The sequence below is a fragment of the Cheilinus undulatus genome, linkage group 15, assembly GCF_018320785.1.
Source record: "Cheilinus undulatus linkage group 15, ASM1832078v1, whole genome shotgun sequence".
Taxonomy (NCBI): domain Eukaryota; kingdom Metazoa; phylum Chordata; class Actinopteri; order Labriformes; family Labridae; genus Cheilinus; species Cheilinus undulatus.
The window spans coordinates 48,412,498-48,431,599 of NC_054879.1; the positions used below are offsets into that span (position 1 = coordinate 48,412,498).

General features: G+C 40.8%; 1 protein-coding gene across 1 annotated transcript in view; it reads left to right on the forward strand.

Moving 5' to 3' along the window:
• abca12 (ATP-binding cassette, sub-family A (ABC1), member 12) overlaps positions 1–19,102 on the forward strand; it is a 110,543-nt gene that overhangs the window by 29,916 nt on the left and 61,525 nt on the right. The window contains exons 19-27 of the mRNA XM_041806394.1: positions 4,877–5,694; positions 9,403–9,515; positions 9,687–9,754; positions 10,696–10,829; positions 10,910–11,040; positions 11,339–11,481; positions 14,738–14,905; positions 15,071–15,288; positions 18,086–19,027. Of these exons, the coding sequence (XP_041662328.1) occupies positions 4,877–5,694; positions 9,403–9,515; positions 9,687–9,754; positions 10,696–10,829; positions 10,910–11,040; positions 11,339–11,481; positions 14,738–14,905; positions 15,071–15,288; positions 18,086–19,027 (2,735 nt within the window). The remainder of the gene's footprint in view (positions 1–4,876; positions 5,695–9,402; positions 9,516–9,686; positions 9,755–10,695; positions 10,830–10,909; positions 11,041–11,338; positions 11,482–14,737; positions 14,906–15,070; positions 15,289–18,085; positions 19,028–19,102) is intronic.

Here is a 19,102-nt window from a genome sequence, read left to right on the forward strand (position 1 = left end):
GTTCCAACGCCTGTTTCAGCTGATAAAGGGCATCCTAGACTTTCAGAACAACATCCCAGGCATCGATCCGGTGTGTTACCCGACCATCCTGAATGCAGTTGAGTTCCAAACGAAGCAATACCTGGATGTCACACAGAAGTGGATGGAACAGCCAAACTTCCCGTTCCTCCTTGCTAGCATGCTCTCATCAGGAAACGCCTCCATTGATCCACAGAAGTGCTTTGAGCCTCATCAGAACCAGATGGTGACAGCCCAGTGTGTTCTGGGATTGGTCAATGGGGTCACAAGTTTCCTAACCCAACTGCCTGGTATCCAGAATGAGACAGCCATCCTCAATCTGATCCCTCTGATTGTCAACAACACCATCGAGGATGTTGGCCATGTTGACTTCACCAACCCTAATGCAGCTGTCATTCATGTCCTCAACACAACCCTGGCCAATGTCAGGATGGGCCTCCAGCATGCCAACCAGTCCACACCAGAGATCATGAAAGAAATCAGAGTCCTGGAGAGTTTGATACAGCTTGCTGCTGACCCAGAACCATTTAAAAACATGGACAGCACACATGCCAAAAATCCAATGTATGCTCAGAAACTGTATCTGGAAATGATAAACTGGTACCTGGAACGATCACAGAGTGTCATCAGGGACAGCTTACTATCAGACGTCTTCCATCCATTCCTCTATGTCACACAAAAGCAAGTGAGCCTGCAGCTAGCACAGACAGAATTCACCTTGTTTGTGAGCAACCAGATTGAGCAACTGATGGGAAACATCCAGCACCCAATCAATGGTACCACAGTGAGCAAAATTGGCCTATCAGCACTGGAGATGTTTCACCATCTATTTCAGCTCATAAAGGGCAACTTAGAGTTTCAGAACAACATCCCAGGTTTGGATCCACTCTTTGACCTAGACATCCTGCATGCAGTTGAGTTTCAAATGAAGCAATACCTGGATATCACACAGAAGTGGATGGAACAGCCAAACTTCCCGTTCCTCCTTGCTAGCATGCTCTCAACAGGAAACGCCTCCATTGATCCACAGAAGTGCTTTGAGCCTCATCAGAACCAGATGGTGACAGCCCAGTGTGTTCTGGGATTGGTCAATGGGGTCACAAGTTTCCTAACCCAACTGCCTGGTATCCAGAATGAGACAAACATCCTCAATCTGATCCCTCTGATTGTCAACAACACCATCGAGGATGTTGGCCATGTTGACTTCACCAACCCTAATGCAGCTGTCATTCATGTCCTCAACACAACCCTGGCCAATGTCAGGATGGGCCTCCAGCATGCCAACCAGTCCACACCAGAGATCATGAAAGAAATCAGAGTCCTGGAGAGTTTGATACAGCTTGCTGCTGACCCAGAACCATTTAAAAACATGGACAGCACACATGCCAAAAATCCAATGTATGCTCAGAAACTGTATCTGGAAATGATAAACTGGTACCTGGAACGATCACAGAGTGTCATCAGGGACAGCTTACTATCAGACGTCTTCCATCCATTCCTCTATGTCACACAAAAGCAAGTGAGCCTGCAGCTAGCACAGACAGAATTCACCTTGTTTGTGAGCAACCAGATTGAGCAACTGATGGGAAACATCCAGCACCCAATCAATGGTACCACAGTGAGCAAAATTGGCCTATCAGCACTGGAGATGTTTCACCATCTATTTCAGCTCATAAAGGGCAACTTAGAGTTTCAGAACAACATCCCAGGTTTGGATCCACTCTTTGACCTAGACATCCTGCATGCAGTTGAGTTTCAAATGAAGCAATACCTGGATATCACACAGAAGTGGATGGAACAGCCAAACTTCCCGTTCCTCCTTGCTAGCATGCTCTCAACAGGAAACGCCTCCATTGATCCACAGAAGTGCTTTGAGCCTCATCAGAACCAGATGGTGACAGCCCAGTGTGTTCTGGGATTGGTCAATGGGGTCACAAGTTTCCTAACCCAACTGCCTGGTATCCAGAATGAGACAGCCATCCTCAATCTGATCCCTCTGATTGTCAACAACACCATCGAGGATGTTGGCCATGTTGACTTCACCAACCCTAATGCAGCTGTCATTCATGTCCTCAACACAACCCTGGCCAATGTCAGGATGGGCCTCCAGCATGCCAACCAGTCCACACCAGAGATCATGAAAGAAATCAGAGTCCTGGAGAGTTTGATACAGCTTGCTGCTGACCCAGAACCATTTAAAAACATGGACAGCACACATGCCAACAATCCAATGTATGCTCAGAAAATATACCTGGAAATGATTGATTGGTACCTGGAACAAATGCATAGTGTTATCAAGGACAGCTCACTATCAGACGTCCTCCATCCATTCCTCTATGTCACACAAAAGCAAGTTAGCCTGCAGCTAGCACAGACAGAATTCACCTTGTTTGTGAGCAACCAGATTGAGCAACTGATGGGAAACATCCAGCACCCAATCAGTGGTGCCACAGTGAGCAAAATTGGCATCTTGGCAGTGGAGATGTTCCAACGTCTGTTTCAGCTGATAAAGGGCAACTTAGAGTTTCAGAACAACATCCCAGGTTTGGATCCACTCTTTGACCCAGACATCCTGCATGCAGTTGAGTTTCAAATGAAGCAATACCTGGATATCACACAGAAGTGGATGGAACAGCCAAACTTCCCGTTCCTCCTTGCTAGCATGCTCTCATCAGGAAACGCCTCCATTGATCCACAGAAGTGCTTTGAGCCTCATCAGAACCAGATGGTGACAGCCCAGTGTGTTCTGGGATTGGTCAACGGGGTCACAAGTTTCCTAACCCAACTGCCTGGTATCCAGAATGAGACAGCCATCCTCAATCTGATCCCTCTGGTTGTCAACAACACCATCGAGGATGTCGGCCATGTTGACTTCACCAACCCTAATGCAGCTGTCATTCATGTCCTCAACACAACCCTGGCCAATGTCAGGATGGGCCTCCAGCATGCCAACCAGTCCACACCAGAGATCATGAAAGAAATCAGAGTCCTGGAGAGTTTGATACAGCTTGCTGCTGACCCAGAACCATTCAACACCATTTTTAACAGCACATTGGCTGAACATCCAACATATGCTGAGAAAATGTACCTGGAAATGATAAACTGTTACCTGAAAGAAATGCAGAGTGTCATCAGGGACAGCTCACTATCAGACGTCCTCCATCCATTCCTCTATGTCACACAAAAGCAAGTTAGCCTGCAGCTAGCACAGACAGAATTCACCTTGTTTGTGAGCAACCAGATTGAGCAACTGATGGGAAACATCCAGCACCCAATCAATGGTGCCACAGTGAGCAAAATTGGCATCTTGGCAGTGGAGATGTTCCAACGTCTGTTTCAGCTGATAAAGGGCAACTTAGAGTTTCAGAACAACATCCCAGGTTTGGATCCACTCTTTGACCCAGACATCCTGCATGCAGTTGAGTTTCAAATGAAGCAATACCTGGATATCACACAGAAGTGGATGGAACAGCCAAACTTTCCGTTCCTCCTTGCTAGCATGCTCTCATCAGGAAACGCCTCCATTGATCCACAGAAGTGCTTTGAGCCTCATCAGAACCAGATGGTGACAGCCCAGTGTGTTCTGGGATTGGTCAATGGGGTCACAAGTTTCCTAACCCAACTGCCTGGTATCCAGAATGAGACAGCCATCCTCAATCTGATCCCTCTGATTGTCAACAACACCATCGAGGATGTTGGCCATGTTGACTTCACCAACCCTAATGCAGCTGTCATTCATGTCCTCAACACAACCCTGGCCAATGTCAGGATGGGCCTCCAGCATGCCAACCAGTCCACACCAGAGATCATGAAAGAAATCAGAGTCCTGGAGAGTTTGATACAGCTTGCTGCTGACCCAGAACCATTTAAAAACATGGACAGCACACATGCCAACAATCCAATGTATGCTCAGAAAATATACCTGGAAATGATTGATTGGTACCTGGAACAAATGCAGAGTGTTATCAAGGACAGCTCACTATCAGACGTCCTCCATCCATTCCTCTATGTCACACAAAAGCAAGTTAGCCTGCAGCTAGCACAGACAGAATTCACCTTGTTTGTGAGCAACCAGATTGAGCAACTGATGGGAAACATCCAGCACCCAATCAATGGTACCACAGTGAGCAAAATTGGCCTATCAGCACTGGAGATGTTCCAACATCTGTTTCAGCTGATAAAGGGCAACTTAGAGTTTCAGAACAACATCCCAGGTTTGGATCCACTCTTTGACCTAGACATCCTGCATGCAGTTGAGTTTCAAATGAAGCAATACCTGGATATCACACAGAAGTGGATGGAACAGCCAAACTTCCCGTTCCTCCTTGCTAGCATGCTCTCATCAGGAAATGCCTCCATTGATCCACAGAAGTGCTTTGAGCCTCATCAGAACCAGATGGTGACAGCCCAGTGTGTTCTGGGATTGGTCAATGGGGTCACAAGTTTCCTAACCCAACTGCCTGGTATCCAGAATGAGACAAACATCCTCAATCTGATCCCTCTGATTGTCAACAACACCATCGAGGATGTTGGCCATGTTGACTTCACCAACCCTAATGCAGCTGTCATTCATGTCCTCAACACAACCCTGGCCAATGTCAGGATGGGCCTCCAGCATGCCAACCAGTCCACACCAGAGATCATGAAAGAAATCAGAGTCCTGGAGAGTTTGATACAGCTTGCTGCTGACCCAGAACCATTCAACACCATTTTTAACAGCACATTGGCTGAACATCCAACATATGCTGAGAAAATGTACCTGGAAATGATAAACTGGTACCTGAAAGAAATGCAGAGTGTCATCAGGGACAGCTCACTATCAGACGTCCTCCATCCATTCCTCTATGTCACACAAAAGCAAGTGAGCCTGCAGCTAGCACAGACAGAATTCACCTTGTTTGTGAGCAACCAGATTGAGCAACTGATGGGAAACATCCAGCACCCAATCAATGGTACCACAGTGAGCAAAATTGGCAATTTGGCAGTGGAAATGTTCCAGCGTCTGTTTCAGCTGATAAAGGGAGACCTGGAGCTTCAGAGCAGCATCCCTGGCTTAGAGCCGTTTCTCAACACAACCATTCTGAATGCAGTTGAGCTTCAAATTAAGCAAAACCTGGACATGATACAGAAGTGGATGAACCAACCTGCAGTTTCATTGATCCTGGCTAATATGCTCCAGTGGGGAGACCCCTACATCAATGTGTCCTCCCCTTTCACAGACCTCCACCACCTTGTACAGACCATGTTTCCTCTCTTCAATGCTGAACAGCTGACCTACCTCTCCATTATCAGGAATATCACCCATTCCCTGAGCAATGCCCTACAGGCGTCAGAGCAGCCGCATGGCATTAACGGTGACCAATTTACTGCCGCCATCATGGAAGCAGTTCAGAATTTTATAAAGATAGTGACTGCGGCCACCCAGTTCCCTCTCCCTCCCCACCTGGAGCAGAACATTCTGGATATTGTGAATAACTCACTGAAGCTCATCTTCCAGCAAGACATGAATTATGACTCCTCACGGATCGCCTCCATCCACATTCTCGAGGGTGTGGAGAGCCTCATCCAACAGATATTACCAGACATTTCTGAATACCTGCTTCCTGGAATCAAAATAGTGACCACGTACTTTGAGAGCAGCCTGGTAGCCAGTGGACCAGAAAACTGGAATCAGCTGTGAGTAATGCTCATTTTCCCTCATACTCCAGTTAACATAGAGTCAATGAGCTGTTTTACAATTAAAAATACACAAAATTACTCACCTAGGAATTAATTTTAAAAATCTGAAAATATACTTGAAAATTATTGTCATACACCAATTGTGCCTTACAATATATGCTCATGTGTTCTTGACGTGTTATATGGTGTTTAAATAATAAAGTAAGAGAATTAATGCTCAAGAATTAAAACTCAGGACAGAGATGTGGGGTCTTGGATTGGTAAGTAAAAAGTTACAAAGCTTTATTTTAGCTGAGAGATTTATGTTAACAACCAAGGTAGTAAACTAAAACTTCCTAAATAACTAAAACTAAAATGTAAAAACATTTAATTTAACAGAAACAAAATAAAAACTAAGATTAAACTATCTAGAGCTCAGCTCTGTGCTTACAAAACAAACTTGTAACTGACTTGTTCACCCTGTAAAGTGAAAATACAGTCGCTAGAAAAAGTTTGTTAACCCTTTGAGATTTCTTGGATTTCTGCATAAATTGGTCATCAGATGTGTTCGGATCTTCATCTAATTCACAGCAATAGACAAACACAGTCTGCTTAAACTAATACTGAACAAAAAATGATATGTTTTTATGTTTTTATTGAACAAAACATGTAAACATTCACAGTGCAGGGTGGAAAAAGTATATGAACCCCTAGGCTAATGACTTCTCCAAGAGCTAATTGGAGCCAGGAGTCAGCCAACCTGGAGTCCAATCAATGTGATGAGATTGGATGTGTTGGTTAAATCTGCCCTGCCCTATAAAAACACACACCAGTTTTGAATTTGCTGTTCTCAAGAAGCATTGCCTGATGTGAACCGTGCCTGGCACAAAAGAGCTCTCAGAAGACCTATGATCAAGAATTGTTGACTTGCATGAAGCTGGAAAGGGTTACAAAAGTATCTCTGACAGCCTTGATGTTCATGTGTCCACGGTAAGACAGACTGTCTACAAATGGAGAAGGTTCAGCACTGTTGCTACTCTCCCTAGGCGTGGTTGTCCTGTAAAGATGACTGCAAGAACACAGCACAGAATGCTCAATGAGGTGAAGAAGAATCCTAGAGTGCCAGCTAAAGACTTACAGAAGTCTCTGGCACATGCTAACATTTGTGTTGACAAATCTACAATAAGTAAAACATTAAACAAGAATGGAGTTCATGGGAGGACACCACGGAGGAAGCCACTGCTGTCCAAAAAACCCACTGCTGCACATTTGAAGTTTACAAAAGAGCACCTGGATGTTCCACAGCGCTACTGGCAAAATATTCTGTCCATAGATGAAACCAAAACTGAGTTGTTTGGAAGGAACACACAACGCTATGTGTGGAGAAAAAAAGGCACAGCACACCAACATCAAAACCTCATCCCAACTGTGAAATATGATGGAGGGGTCATCATGGTTTGGGGCTGCTTTGCTGCCTCAGGGCCTGGACGGATTGCTGTCATTGATAGAAAAATGAGTTCCCAACTTTATCAAGACATTTTACAGGAAAACTTCTGTTTTCATCTGTCCGCTAGCTGAAGCTCAACAGAGGATGGGTGATGCAACAGGACAACGACCCAAAGCATAGAAGTAAATCAACAACAGAATGGCTTCAACAGAAGAAAATACGCCTTCTGGAGCGGCCCAGTCAGAGTCCTGACCTCAACTCAATTGAGATGCTGTGGCATGACCCCAAGAGAGCGATGCACACCAGACATCCCAATAATATTGCTGAACTGAAATAGTTTTGTAAAGAGGAATGGTCCAAAATTCCTCCTGACCGTTGTGCAGGTCTGATCTGAACTACAGGAAATGTTTGGTTGAGGTTATTGCTGCCAACGGAGGGTCAACCAGTCATTAGCCTAGGGGTTCAAATACTTTTTCCACCCTGCACTGAGAATGTTTATGTTTTGTTCAATAAAACATAAAAACATATCATTTTTTGTACAGTATTAGTTTAAGCAGACTGTGTTTGTCTATTGTTGTGAATTAGATGAAGATCGGAACACATTTGATGACCAATTTATGCAGAAATCCAAGAAATCTCAAAGGGTTCACATACTTTTTCTAGCGACTGTAAATCTGTATTTATGTTTGTTTTATGGCAGCTCACTGTTTTATGAACCTCCTGGTCAATTTTCAGTCAGATCAAACATCTCTAAGTTTATAAAATTCAACTTTAAAATCATGAAAATTGAGGCAGTAAAATCTGCTCCAGGATGGTGTGGGCGTGTCTGTTGAATGAACTGAAGCCACACCCACTCAGGAGAAATATGATCCTCTCAGATTTTAAAAAATGCTACAATCTGTTTAGAAGAACTGCTCTGTGATTTTAGATTGTAGTGTTAGAAGGGCGGGGTCATTCCCCACTGTGGGCCGATGACATCACCAGTCCACATATTAGCCACGCCCACATGAAACCCAGCCAGGAAAGAGGTGAAAACCTTTCTAACAGTCTAAATCCAGAATTCAGTCACATGTAGATCTCAGTGTTTTCACATGTTTACAGAAACCAGATTCACACATTTCTAGAGGGTTAGGACACAGACTTTGGATTTTACTTTACAGGGACTTTAAACAACAAAACAATTTGGACAACTAAACTAATAAAAATAAACTAACCCTAAATTAACAAACCAGCAGTAAAAACTAATAAAAAACTAAGTGGAATTTAGAAAAAGAATTACAATCAAAATGAAAATGAATGAAAAATCCAAAACTGTTATAACCTTGTTAACAACTAGGGCTGAACAATTTGGAAAATAACCTTATTGCGATTGTTTTTCCAAAATTTTGATTGTAGTTTAATTTGATTTTTATATAATAATCTATATAATCTATATAATAACCAACACAGTATTAGACAGATAAAACCAAGGCTGAACAATTAAATCAAAATTCTAACTGTGATCTTTTGACTTGTCTTGCAATTTCACTTTAAATTGTCGTGTTAAAGGAAATGATCATTTTTGTCATTCTCATTTTGATTAAAAAAACTTCTAAATACAAGAAAGGATTATTTTTTGCAAACTGTTTGCAAAAGTTTAACACTTGAAACAAATCTTTAGTCTACTGCAGTTTGAAAATCAATCTGCAGTTTAATCAGCATTTTTATTAACTGCTTATTACAAGCCCACAACCTCACAGTTTTGATTAACACTGACAGCAGTAAGATTTACAGACTGACAGAAAATGACATTGTCTACAGGATTACAAACGTTGTAGATTGTTTAGCTGCTTTGGACGTTTTTGGATTCGGACAGAACGCTAAAACAAGAGTCAACTTTGAACTCAGATTAATTTGGCTGAGCAGCAAATACAACTCTAGTTTAATGCTATTTTCACTTTAATCTGCAGAAAATGTAAATGAGCTAAGAACATTAATTATCAGCTTTAAAGTCAAAGTCAAAGTTGTGTTTTTGCTGCCAAAGTGCCAAAATGATCATTTCAGTGCATGTTAAATATCACTTTTCACTTTTAGTTCTTCAGGTCTATAATGAAAAATAATATTCCCACAGTAATAACCAGCAAACTTTCCTTTATTCTACTGAGCATAAGTACTTAGTCTGTTAGATCATTCAAATCGAGCTTAAAGGCAGAGTGCATGCTTTTTGATATCATTTGATGAAGCGTGATGGCTAAGACATGTCCACATTATACAAATATTGATCTTTTTTGTTTCTGAAGAATCCTGAATGAGATGATTACAGTCCAGAGCCTCCTGCCACTAGACAGCCCAGCCCAGGTCTACGTTTCCACCCTCATCAACATCACTCACTTCATCCTGGAGTCTGGACGAGGTAGGTCAGCCTCTGTGTCACTGAGGGTGGCTAACACGTCAGTATTGATCCAGTGAGCTGAACGGTACACTTCATCGTTCAAGAGCTACAACCAGAATGATTGTAAGAATGATAGTATTCATAAATCTGATATTAACTCCATCGTTTGAAAAATATTTCTTGTGATTTTAGGCAACATGAGTCTCTGGGCTTTGTTTGAGAGTGCATCAGCTGACAGTATCCCCATGATTATTGGAAAGGTAAGACTCTGGCCTCTGTTTCTTTTTTGTGGTTTCGTTTTCTTCAAAATGAAACATTGGGAAGGTGTGCACGTTAAACATGGCATTACATTCAAAATAAATACTGCAGCTGTTATGCCAACACTCTTTCTTTAAAGCACATGTCTGCTGGCTGTGAGGGTGTTGAAAGACAGAGCCATTTATCATCAAAGACAGTCAGAGGAGACAATAAGGCTTGATCTTTATCCTGACTGTCTGTCACGGACGTTGTGTTCTTAGAATATTTCATGGATCTAATGACGTGCAGAACTCTTGCAATTAAGTTTTATGTTGCATGAATTAGGGCTGAACAATTTGGGAAAATGATCTAATTGCGGCTTTTTCCCCAGTATTGCAATTACGATTTGATATGTGATTATTTCTTAAGTTCTTTATATTTTTTTTTCCAACAAACATGAGCAATAAATCATTCTATATTATAACCAATACAATATTAGATAAAACAAGAGCTGAACAATTTTGAAAAATATCTAATTGTGATCATTTTGACTCGTATTGCAAATTGGATATGAATTGATGTATTGAAGGGAGTTATCATTTTTATGTCATTCTCATATTTAATAAGAAAAATGTACAAAAAAGTAGGACTTTTAAATACTATTCTAAAAACTAGTGGATGATTGCATGATGTGTAATGCATAACATCTCTGCTGCAAAAATTGTTTTAAGCTGCTATTATGACACAAATTTTAGGTTAAAGAATTATTGCACCTTCTGTGATTTTAAAACTGCAGCAGGCCATGTTGTGACTTAATCTAATTTTTGATTAACTGCCCAGCCCTAGCATGAATACTTGTAGAATGAGGAAGACTAAAAGACTACAGGTGTCGTGTATCCCCAAATTTATTTACTCTTGATAAAGAGATTCTGATTTTGAATGTGTCCCCCGTTTTTATCATCAGATGGGAAAACTCCTGGGCATGCTTTGGCCAATCATCACGGGACACCCAGGCCCATCTCTCCAGGACTTTGCACATCTGGCCCCAATCCTGGAGCAGGTGATGACTGGGATGGCAGGACAAGACACGTGGGACAAGTGAGTGTGATAATGTTTGTAACAGAAACAAACCTGCATGTTTGACCCCCCTTAACCAAGCCGTGTGTTTTTTTTCCCAGACTTGAAAACATTTTGGAAGCCCTGCTGTCATTCTTGAAAGGAACAGAGCTGTGGGACACGGTCTCATCTTTAGTTCCCCTGTTTGAGAAAATCATAGAAAATTTGGTGAAAAACATGCAAGCAGAAAATGGTAAGAACACTCCAGCAGCAGTTATTTATTTCTATTTGTGTAGATGTAATAAGAGTGCTCCAGAATAATGAAATCTAACAGCCACGCGGTCTCTGAATTCAGTACATATGAAATACCTGAGACAGATTTAGATATGGTTTGCTTCCAAAGCATACCTTTCAAAACATGACACACCTTAAAATGCCAGAACAAGTGTACCAAAGCTTCCTTTGTGTAACAAACACAACAAATATTCTTTTATTTCACACAAATATGTGAGCATGTTTGTTGTTTAAACCATTTGACTTTCTCTTTACAGTGATGGTCCTTAGTCTTCAGGGGCCCATGGTGACACTGATGACAGAAATAGTTCACACTGTGAACAGCAGTCACTGTAACCTGACTGAGGTGTCGGAAAGAATGCAGGCTGCCATTGAACACACGGTGCAGGCAGCTCAGCAGGTTAGACCGCCTGCAAATACACTAGAACATTCCATATCTGTGCAAATCTACAAGACTGTCTTTCTCTCACTGTTGTGTGGACATTGTTCAAGACACAGCTACTGTAGGACTGCAAATGGTTATGCATTACTGAAATTAACAATGCCTGTCTCTTATCTTTGGTGTCACATCTTATTTATGGTACAGTTTTCAAATGCTTGTTAGATCAGGCTGAGGTCATCTTGTTTTTAAGCATGTATCTGTCCCTCCTTCCTGCTTTCACCTTCGCTTCAAAGAGGCTCTGACAGCAAACATTCTCCTACCAGGGAAACAAACTAACATGGCTTTAAGACTCTTGAACACCTTAGCTGGCATTATCAGTATGCAGCTGTCTGCTGCATGTTGGTTTGATTTTGTTACCTAAATTATTTATGCCTCATCCAACGGTAGAAACGTACCGCAGTCAGTGGTAAGACGTGATTAGCATTGGTGACACTCGCAGAATGCATTTGGGCAACAACTAAAGAGAATAACTCAGACGTGGAATGAAAAATACTCACAGAGCAGAGCTTTCGATGCCTCCTACTGGCAGGGTTAATGATTGTATGCATGGGTACAGGCTCAGAAATGATGACACAATTACAGGGATGTTTTTGATATTTTACAGTGAAACTTTCTCAGTGTTGATGAAGGAAATGTTTAGTTCCACATCTAACTACAGATTTGTCGGAGGAGCAGTGAAATCTAATGAAATACAGTTAGTCTGCACAGAGGGAAAGACTAGAGCTCAGCCTGTCTGTATTTGTTTGTTCTGTTCCAAGATTTTCTTTCTTACAAAAATCATGTTTGTTCAGTTTAATCAGAGTATTTGGACCTTATCAAAACCTCTAAGCTTTTAGCCATTGGCCCTGCCTTTCTCTGCTACGGAGGCATTTTTCTACGTCTCCCCCAGTAGCTCAGGCCAAACAGTTATTAAAGTTCCTTATAGGAAGTTACTGCACCCCCAGAGTTTTAGATGAGGTGCATCCACCCAGTACTTTCCAAAAATGCATTTAGAAGGTCATGGAAAGGGCTGAGAGAGAGAGGGGATAAGACACCACACTCACTCCCTGCAGTTGTCCCTTATCAGCCACTGCATCATTCAGCCCATGCTGATTATTGATTATGATTATTAGTCATAATGTCATCAGCATCAGCTATCTGAATGTTAAATGATGCAGAAGACATAAGTTCATATGATATCAGCCTTATGTTAGGAAAAACATAGTTTATTCGGTCAACAGCACTACATTACCCACAATCCTGCAGTGTCACAGTAACATCTCTGATTGGCTGATCCCGCCTTTATCCATGAATGTCCCCAATCAGCTGCTACTAGTAAATTTAACAATAACTTTTCAACTAAAGACAGTTAAAACGAGGAAATAAAGATGTAAAAAACAACATCTGTTCACTCATACTCTCCATCCCACACATCTCCGACATATGCAATGAAAATAAAACACAAATAAAACATGGAGAGCTGAGCCGCTGCATGTGCACATGCCGCTATCTTCCACCTTTATAGCAGATTAAACATAAAGGGTTGTTACCTGTAGACCGTGCCTTATGTAAGGATGAAATGAGATGACGCATGAATCAATATGAATATCATGATTTTATTTATTACAGTAGTAAACTGACTGATTTGTTTGACTTACAGCCTTGTAAGCAATCATCATGACAACTCCAGAATTATGAATAATGTAGAAAAAAATATCTAAATGTGATTTTTTTCGGTCCAGTCCACTTTATTTATAGAGCACATTTTATAAACTTTTCTGTTCCCAAAGTGCTAAAACATAAATAAAAACATAGAACCATGGTGGACATAAAACATCATAAAATGCATAAAAACTTAACATTTAAAAAAAATGCATAATAAGGCAATAAAAAACAAATGCAAGCAAGTAAAAGAAAATAAAAGACACACAGGAGATTAATGAATAGAAGTACATTTTAAAATACAATTTAAAAGTAAATAAGGTGGTATTGCAAATGCACTTGGAATTTTTGAATTGAAGGGAATGATCTTTTTTACATCCTTCACACTTTTATTTTTTATTTAGTTTTTTACAATATATTCTTTTAATGATAATTTCATTTATTAATGAAATAATAATAAATGCCTGGTCCTATGTGAAAAAGTAATTGCATCCCCCTTGTTGCATTGCAACCACAACTTGCACAACCAGTCATTAGATTTAGGGGGTAATTACTTTTTCTTTTTTTAATAACTATTTTTTTTCAGGAAGCTCAAACATAATCCAGTATCCAAAGAAAAGTAAACACAAAAGGAATTACAACAAATGTATAATAGATACAATATATCCTTCACACTTTTAATAAGAACTTCCTTTTTAAAAGGAAGGTAGAATTTTTAGAAAACAATTCTAGAAAAAAATAACCTTGAATGTTTGCATAGTATTTAGAGCATAATGTCTCTGCTGCAAAAATTTGCTGCACACATTTCAAATTAAAGAACTTTGTACCTTCTGTGATTTAAAAATTGCAATAGGCCATTCTGCTATTAATCTACCTTTTGACAACTTGCTCGGCCTTACTTTTAACCAGAAGATTGATATCTTTCATGTCTTCACAGTAAACTGATCAAGTACAGTTAGCATCCCTTTAGCTTAGCATCAAAAACACAGAAGTTGGAAACAGCTAAGTCACTGTAAAAATGCCTTCTTTACTGTTAAAGCACCTAAAACTATTAGAAAACTGTCAGTTCCTAATTTGAGCTGAGGGCTTTCTGTCTGAACACATGCCGTTAGCTTAATGTTTATTACTGAATCATAATATCAGGCCTTTAAATGTGGCTGTGAATGGGGTCAGAAAGTAAGGGAGCATTTATCTGATGGGACCTAGTCTTAGCTGGGGCATCCGTACATCGTATATCCCTGTTATTTAAGGGTTATTCTTCGTCTTTTGTTCTCCTAAGAGGGACCTTCAGATTTCTGATAAAGCAGAAACTCTACACTAACCTACTGTATGCAGACATTATGTGCATGCATGGCCATACAGTAGGGGTGGGTGTGTACCTAATGTTGAAGTCTGTGAGTAGTGATGATACCTGTGTGAGACTCCTGCCCTTTTCTTTGCTTTACCCTAAACAGTATGAACACAGAGGCGATGTTAATTCCCTCGTGCCCCTGCCTTTGTTCTGTGTGTTCTCTGATAGAAGGGCCTGAAACCTGACACCTTTGTCTTTTTGTCCACATTTTGTCCCCTCCAGGCTAATGGCACATTGGAGTGCAGTGCAGTTCTCAAAGTATGGGATCCTGTAAGGGAGGCAGCGGGGTTAAGCCACCAAGCCATGGCTGTGTGGTGCACTATCGCTGTGCAGCCTGTTTTGGAGGCCTATTATGAATCCCCGGTGGTCTACAGCAACCTGAATATGAGCGTGAGTGCTTCCATGCCAAACATTCATGGCGTTATACTCTCTATAGTACTGCAGTGCTAAAATAATGCCATACTGTTAAAACTTATGCAATCCAGTTCATACTTTGACCACTTGGTGGCAGTGTTGACACACAGAGAAAGGTGCTAACAGTTGTGTTGTCTGCAGCACATGAATATGGGACCGATGACAGTGGACGCCACAGCTGAGAGGATTGTCAAGACTTTACAGTCCATCTACCAAGTCAGCTTGAACCGTTCATACGTGGCACAGGATTTAATCATGGCTTTCTCCAGCCACCTCTCTATGCTGACAGGACGGCCTCTGAGCGCCGAGGCACAGCTCCACTGGCTCAAACAGCTCCAGAAAATGCAGATGCTGAACAGGTGAATAAAAACAAATACAGTTCAGCTGCAGGTGGCCTTATTTGTATTTGTATTTGTTTTTTATTTATTTTTAAAATGGGACAGTTCGTATTAATGAACATTAACACGTAAATACAAGAGATTATAGCCATATGGCTAATTTCCATTTCGAGTCCCATTGGCAGGTTAAAAGAAAGAACAGAGACAAAAATAAAAGGAAAAACAAACAACAACACATAGTTCACACAAACAGACAAAAACAGCCATCAAGCATTAATTAATTAACATTTGCGCATGATTATATTGCAAGTATCCCTTTGTTGCTATTGCACATATCCCACAACCATTGTTGCACATATAATTGTATTGCACATTTCCCATTGTCTCTATTGCACATGATAACATTGCATGTTTCTCATAATCATGATCACTATTGCACATATCCCTCTTCATTGCACATAAGTACACTATTTATATCCCTTTAACACTATTACTCATGAATGAGTTACACAAAGCTCATATCTACACATTTAAAGAACAAATTATACAGTAACCCCAGGAACAAGACCCATCACTGGAAAAGACAAATTTACACAGAGTTATGATCACAATTCTGGCTTTCCAATAGCCATGCTTTGAGATGTTTAGTAAATGAGATGAGATGCGGTAGTTCATGGATTGTAGGTGGTACAGAATTCCAGGTTTAGGATTCATGAAAGGTGAAAGACTGCCCAAATGATGGGCCCTTTACTAAGGTTGGGGATTACTGTAAAGCAGTGGTTTTCAAAGCGTGAGGCGGGCCTCCCCTGGGGGGCGCCACAGAGCTTCAGGGGAGGCGCGGAACCATAAACTAGAAAAAAGGTGATTTGTTTTGCTAACCTCTGCTGTGCATGGAGGAAAATGGATAAACTTATAGTTACTATAGGGACTATGCTATAGAGCAGTGTTACTCAACCAAAGAGCCAAATGAGTGAAAATACCTTTGCAAGAGCCACAATCTAAGAGGTGAAAAGTGGCAAAAAAAGCTGGAAGTAGCAATTAAAATAGGTTAAAAGTGTTAAAAATGTTTAAAAAGCAGCAAAAATTTGTGAGAAGTGACAAAAAATGAGTGGAAAGTGACTTAAATGGGCAAAAAGCAGTCAAGAGTGGCAAAAATGGTCAAAAAGAGGAAACAAGTGGTATGTAATGGCAAAGGGTAATTTAAATGGACAAAAAGTGGCAATAAAATGTGAAAAAGGGCAAAACGGGAAAAATGACAAAGAGAAGAAGCAAAATTGGGAAAAAGGAAACAAGTGGTATTTAATGGCAAAAGGTCGCTTAAATGGATGAAAAGTGGCAAAAAATGTTTTAAAAAAAGGCCAAAAAATTGGATAAAAGTGGCAAAATTTGGGAAAAGTGGCAAAAAACATAGCAAAAATTAGCAAAAAAATTGGAAAAAAGAGATATTTAATGATGAAAGGAAGCTTAAATGGGCAAAAAGGTGAAATGGGGCAAAAATTGGATAAAGGCAGAAAAAATTGTGAAAAAGAAGCAAAAAGAAGTTGTAAAATGGCCCAAAAAATATGAAAAAGGGTATTTAATGGCATTATAACTGAATAAGAGGGAAAGGCAGATGTTTAAGGACATTTGCAAACCAAAACATCAAAAATATATTAATGTTAAAAATGTTTAAAGATTAGACATAAATGTTTAAAATGTTGTTTAATTTTTTTCCTCTTTGTGGGTGGGGGTCCACCAAATGGATCAGTTCTTCTTAGGGGAGGCTCACTCTTCCACACTTTGAAAACCGCTGCTGTAAAGCATTGAAAGACATAAAATTCAACTTTGTCAGCCTTCCAAGTTCCATGTAGTTTTAAAGTGTTTTTTCCATGTGGTATCAAATCAACTGAGCTATAAAACTCTTTTTTTTTCATCCGTGCAGCAGAGTGAAAGAGCAACAGCTTTTTTGTAATAGTCCAAAGTCGCATGAGGAGAAATCCATCATCTCACTCTTTTGTTCCAAATGCTTCTCTGACAGAGGCCTCACTAGCTGAGACAAAGCAGACCACACTGAAGTCCCAGGATATGAGGACGGTGCAAAGCAATCATACCACAGAAGTACAGTCAGAGAAAACAGCCTGATCAAATTTGAGAGTTTTTCTCCACGGTGCAAGCGAAGAGCCGGTGAAATCTCCCACAATCACACGCTCACCTGTGTTTGAACTCCCTGCTTTATTTGTTGGAACAACATTATCCACAATGCACCGCTTCGGCTAATCTGATCCAAATATACGTCATTACAAAAAACGGGGTCATCCTATTTGCATTCCTCTGTTTAATTTAATGCCCCTTTCCCTGAAAACAGCGAGGCCTGCACAGATAGCTGCTTAACCATGATTTAGCTAGCCGAGACATCCTCTTAAAATTGATTTCCCTTTATACGGCAGCTGCAATAATGAGCCAGGCAGAGTGATAAGATCACATTCTGCATATCGCAGGGAATCAATCAGGTCTGACTCCATGAGTTATAGATCATTGATCACAGTAGAAAGACTCTACAGTTTATTATGGAGGGTGAAATGGGAAAGCTATGTGAATAAGTAGAAAGAAGATGATGGAGAAATATTACTTCTGAAAGAAATGGAAGTCATTGTATTAAGGAAATGAATCAGGAGCATGCTTTCATGCATTAAAGAAGATGATGAGAAAGTGTCATTAGGCTGTAATGTTTAAGGACTTTAAATCTTTGCAAACTTTTTGATTTATGTTGATATTTTCAAGTAGGACTTTATGTATTTTATATGCTTATGTGACATCCGTGTATTTCCTCCTCTTTCAGCCTGTCCTCACTGAGAATGCTGACTGACAGGCTCCTAATGGCGGCTCCATCCCTCCAGCCTTACATAGAAGCTGTAGAGAAAGCGGCTCACTACGTCCTTTCTAACTACCATGAAATTCAAGACAGTGGCTCATCAGAGGACGTCTTTGAAGAAGCAGTCATGATCTTCCTTTACACTGCAAACATTACATCAGACAACATCTTCTCCATGATGAAGGGGAACCACTCTCTGATTGATGAAGCTACTCTGACCAACATGACGAGGCAAGCTGCCAGACATCTGATGAAGATGTTTGAGGAGGTGCCCATGGCGTTCCACGGCTTGGAGCATTTCCTGGAATCCATTGACTTGAACTTAGTGATGGAGAAGTTGGCTGAGATGGTTGCATGGTTGGCTTCCACCGAAGCATATGCAATGGATCTGCTGGCTCAGACACTACCTGAACTCTACCACATCCTCAGACCTCTCACGTCTGCTTTCTATAAAGTGTGCATGGACGTTCAAAAACACATGGAGCTTTTTGAAGACTTTGCTGATAACCTTGTAGAAATGGTGAAGCAGTTTGTGAGCACTGGTGGTCATCTGGGCCCAGAGAACTACCATCACGGCATGTACGGACAGGAAATGAGCCTCCGTAATCATACGAAGGGGGTCAGACACAAACGTGACGCTCCATGGATGCCAGTGATGAGCCCCATGAATGACTTAATAGATTTTCTCCAGATTGACTACCACAGCATGTTCAAATCCCTCTCTGACAGACCAACCCCTGAGGAAATAATGGGAACAGCCCATTCAGTGTTTGCAAATCCTGACCTTAACATTGTGGTGAAGGGAGTAACCAGTGACATGCGGTGGTTCTTGAACGCCTCAAGGGAAGACACCATAGATGCTGCTGTGGAGATGCTCTCCTTCTTCACTCTCCCCAGAGTGTTTGACATGTAAGTGATGATTTTTCTTTTAAATCCCTCAAACATCTCAGTAGAATTGCTTTGAAATCGTTGCTTTATTTTTCA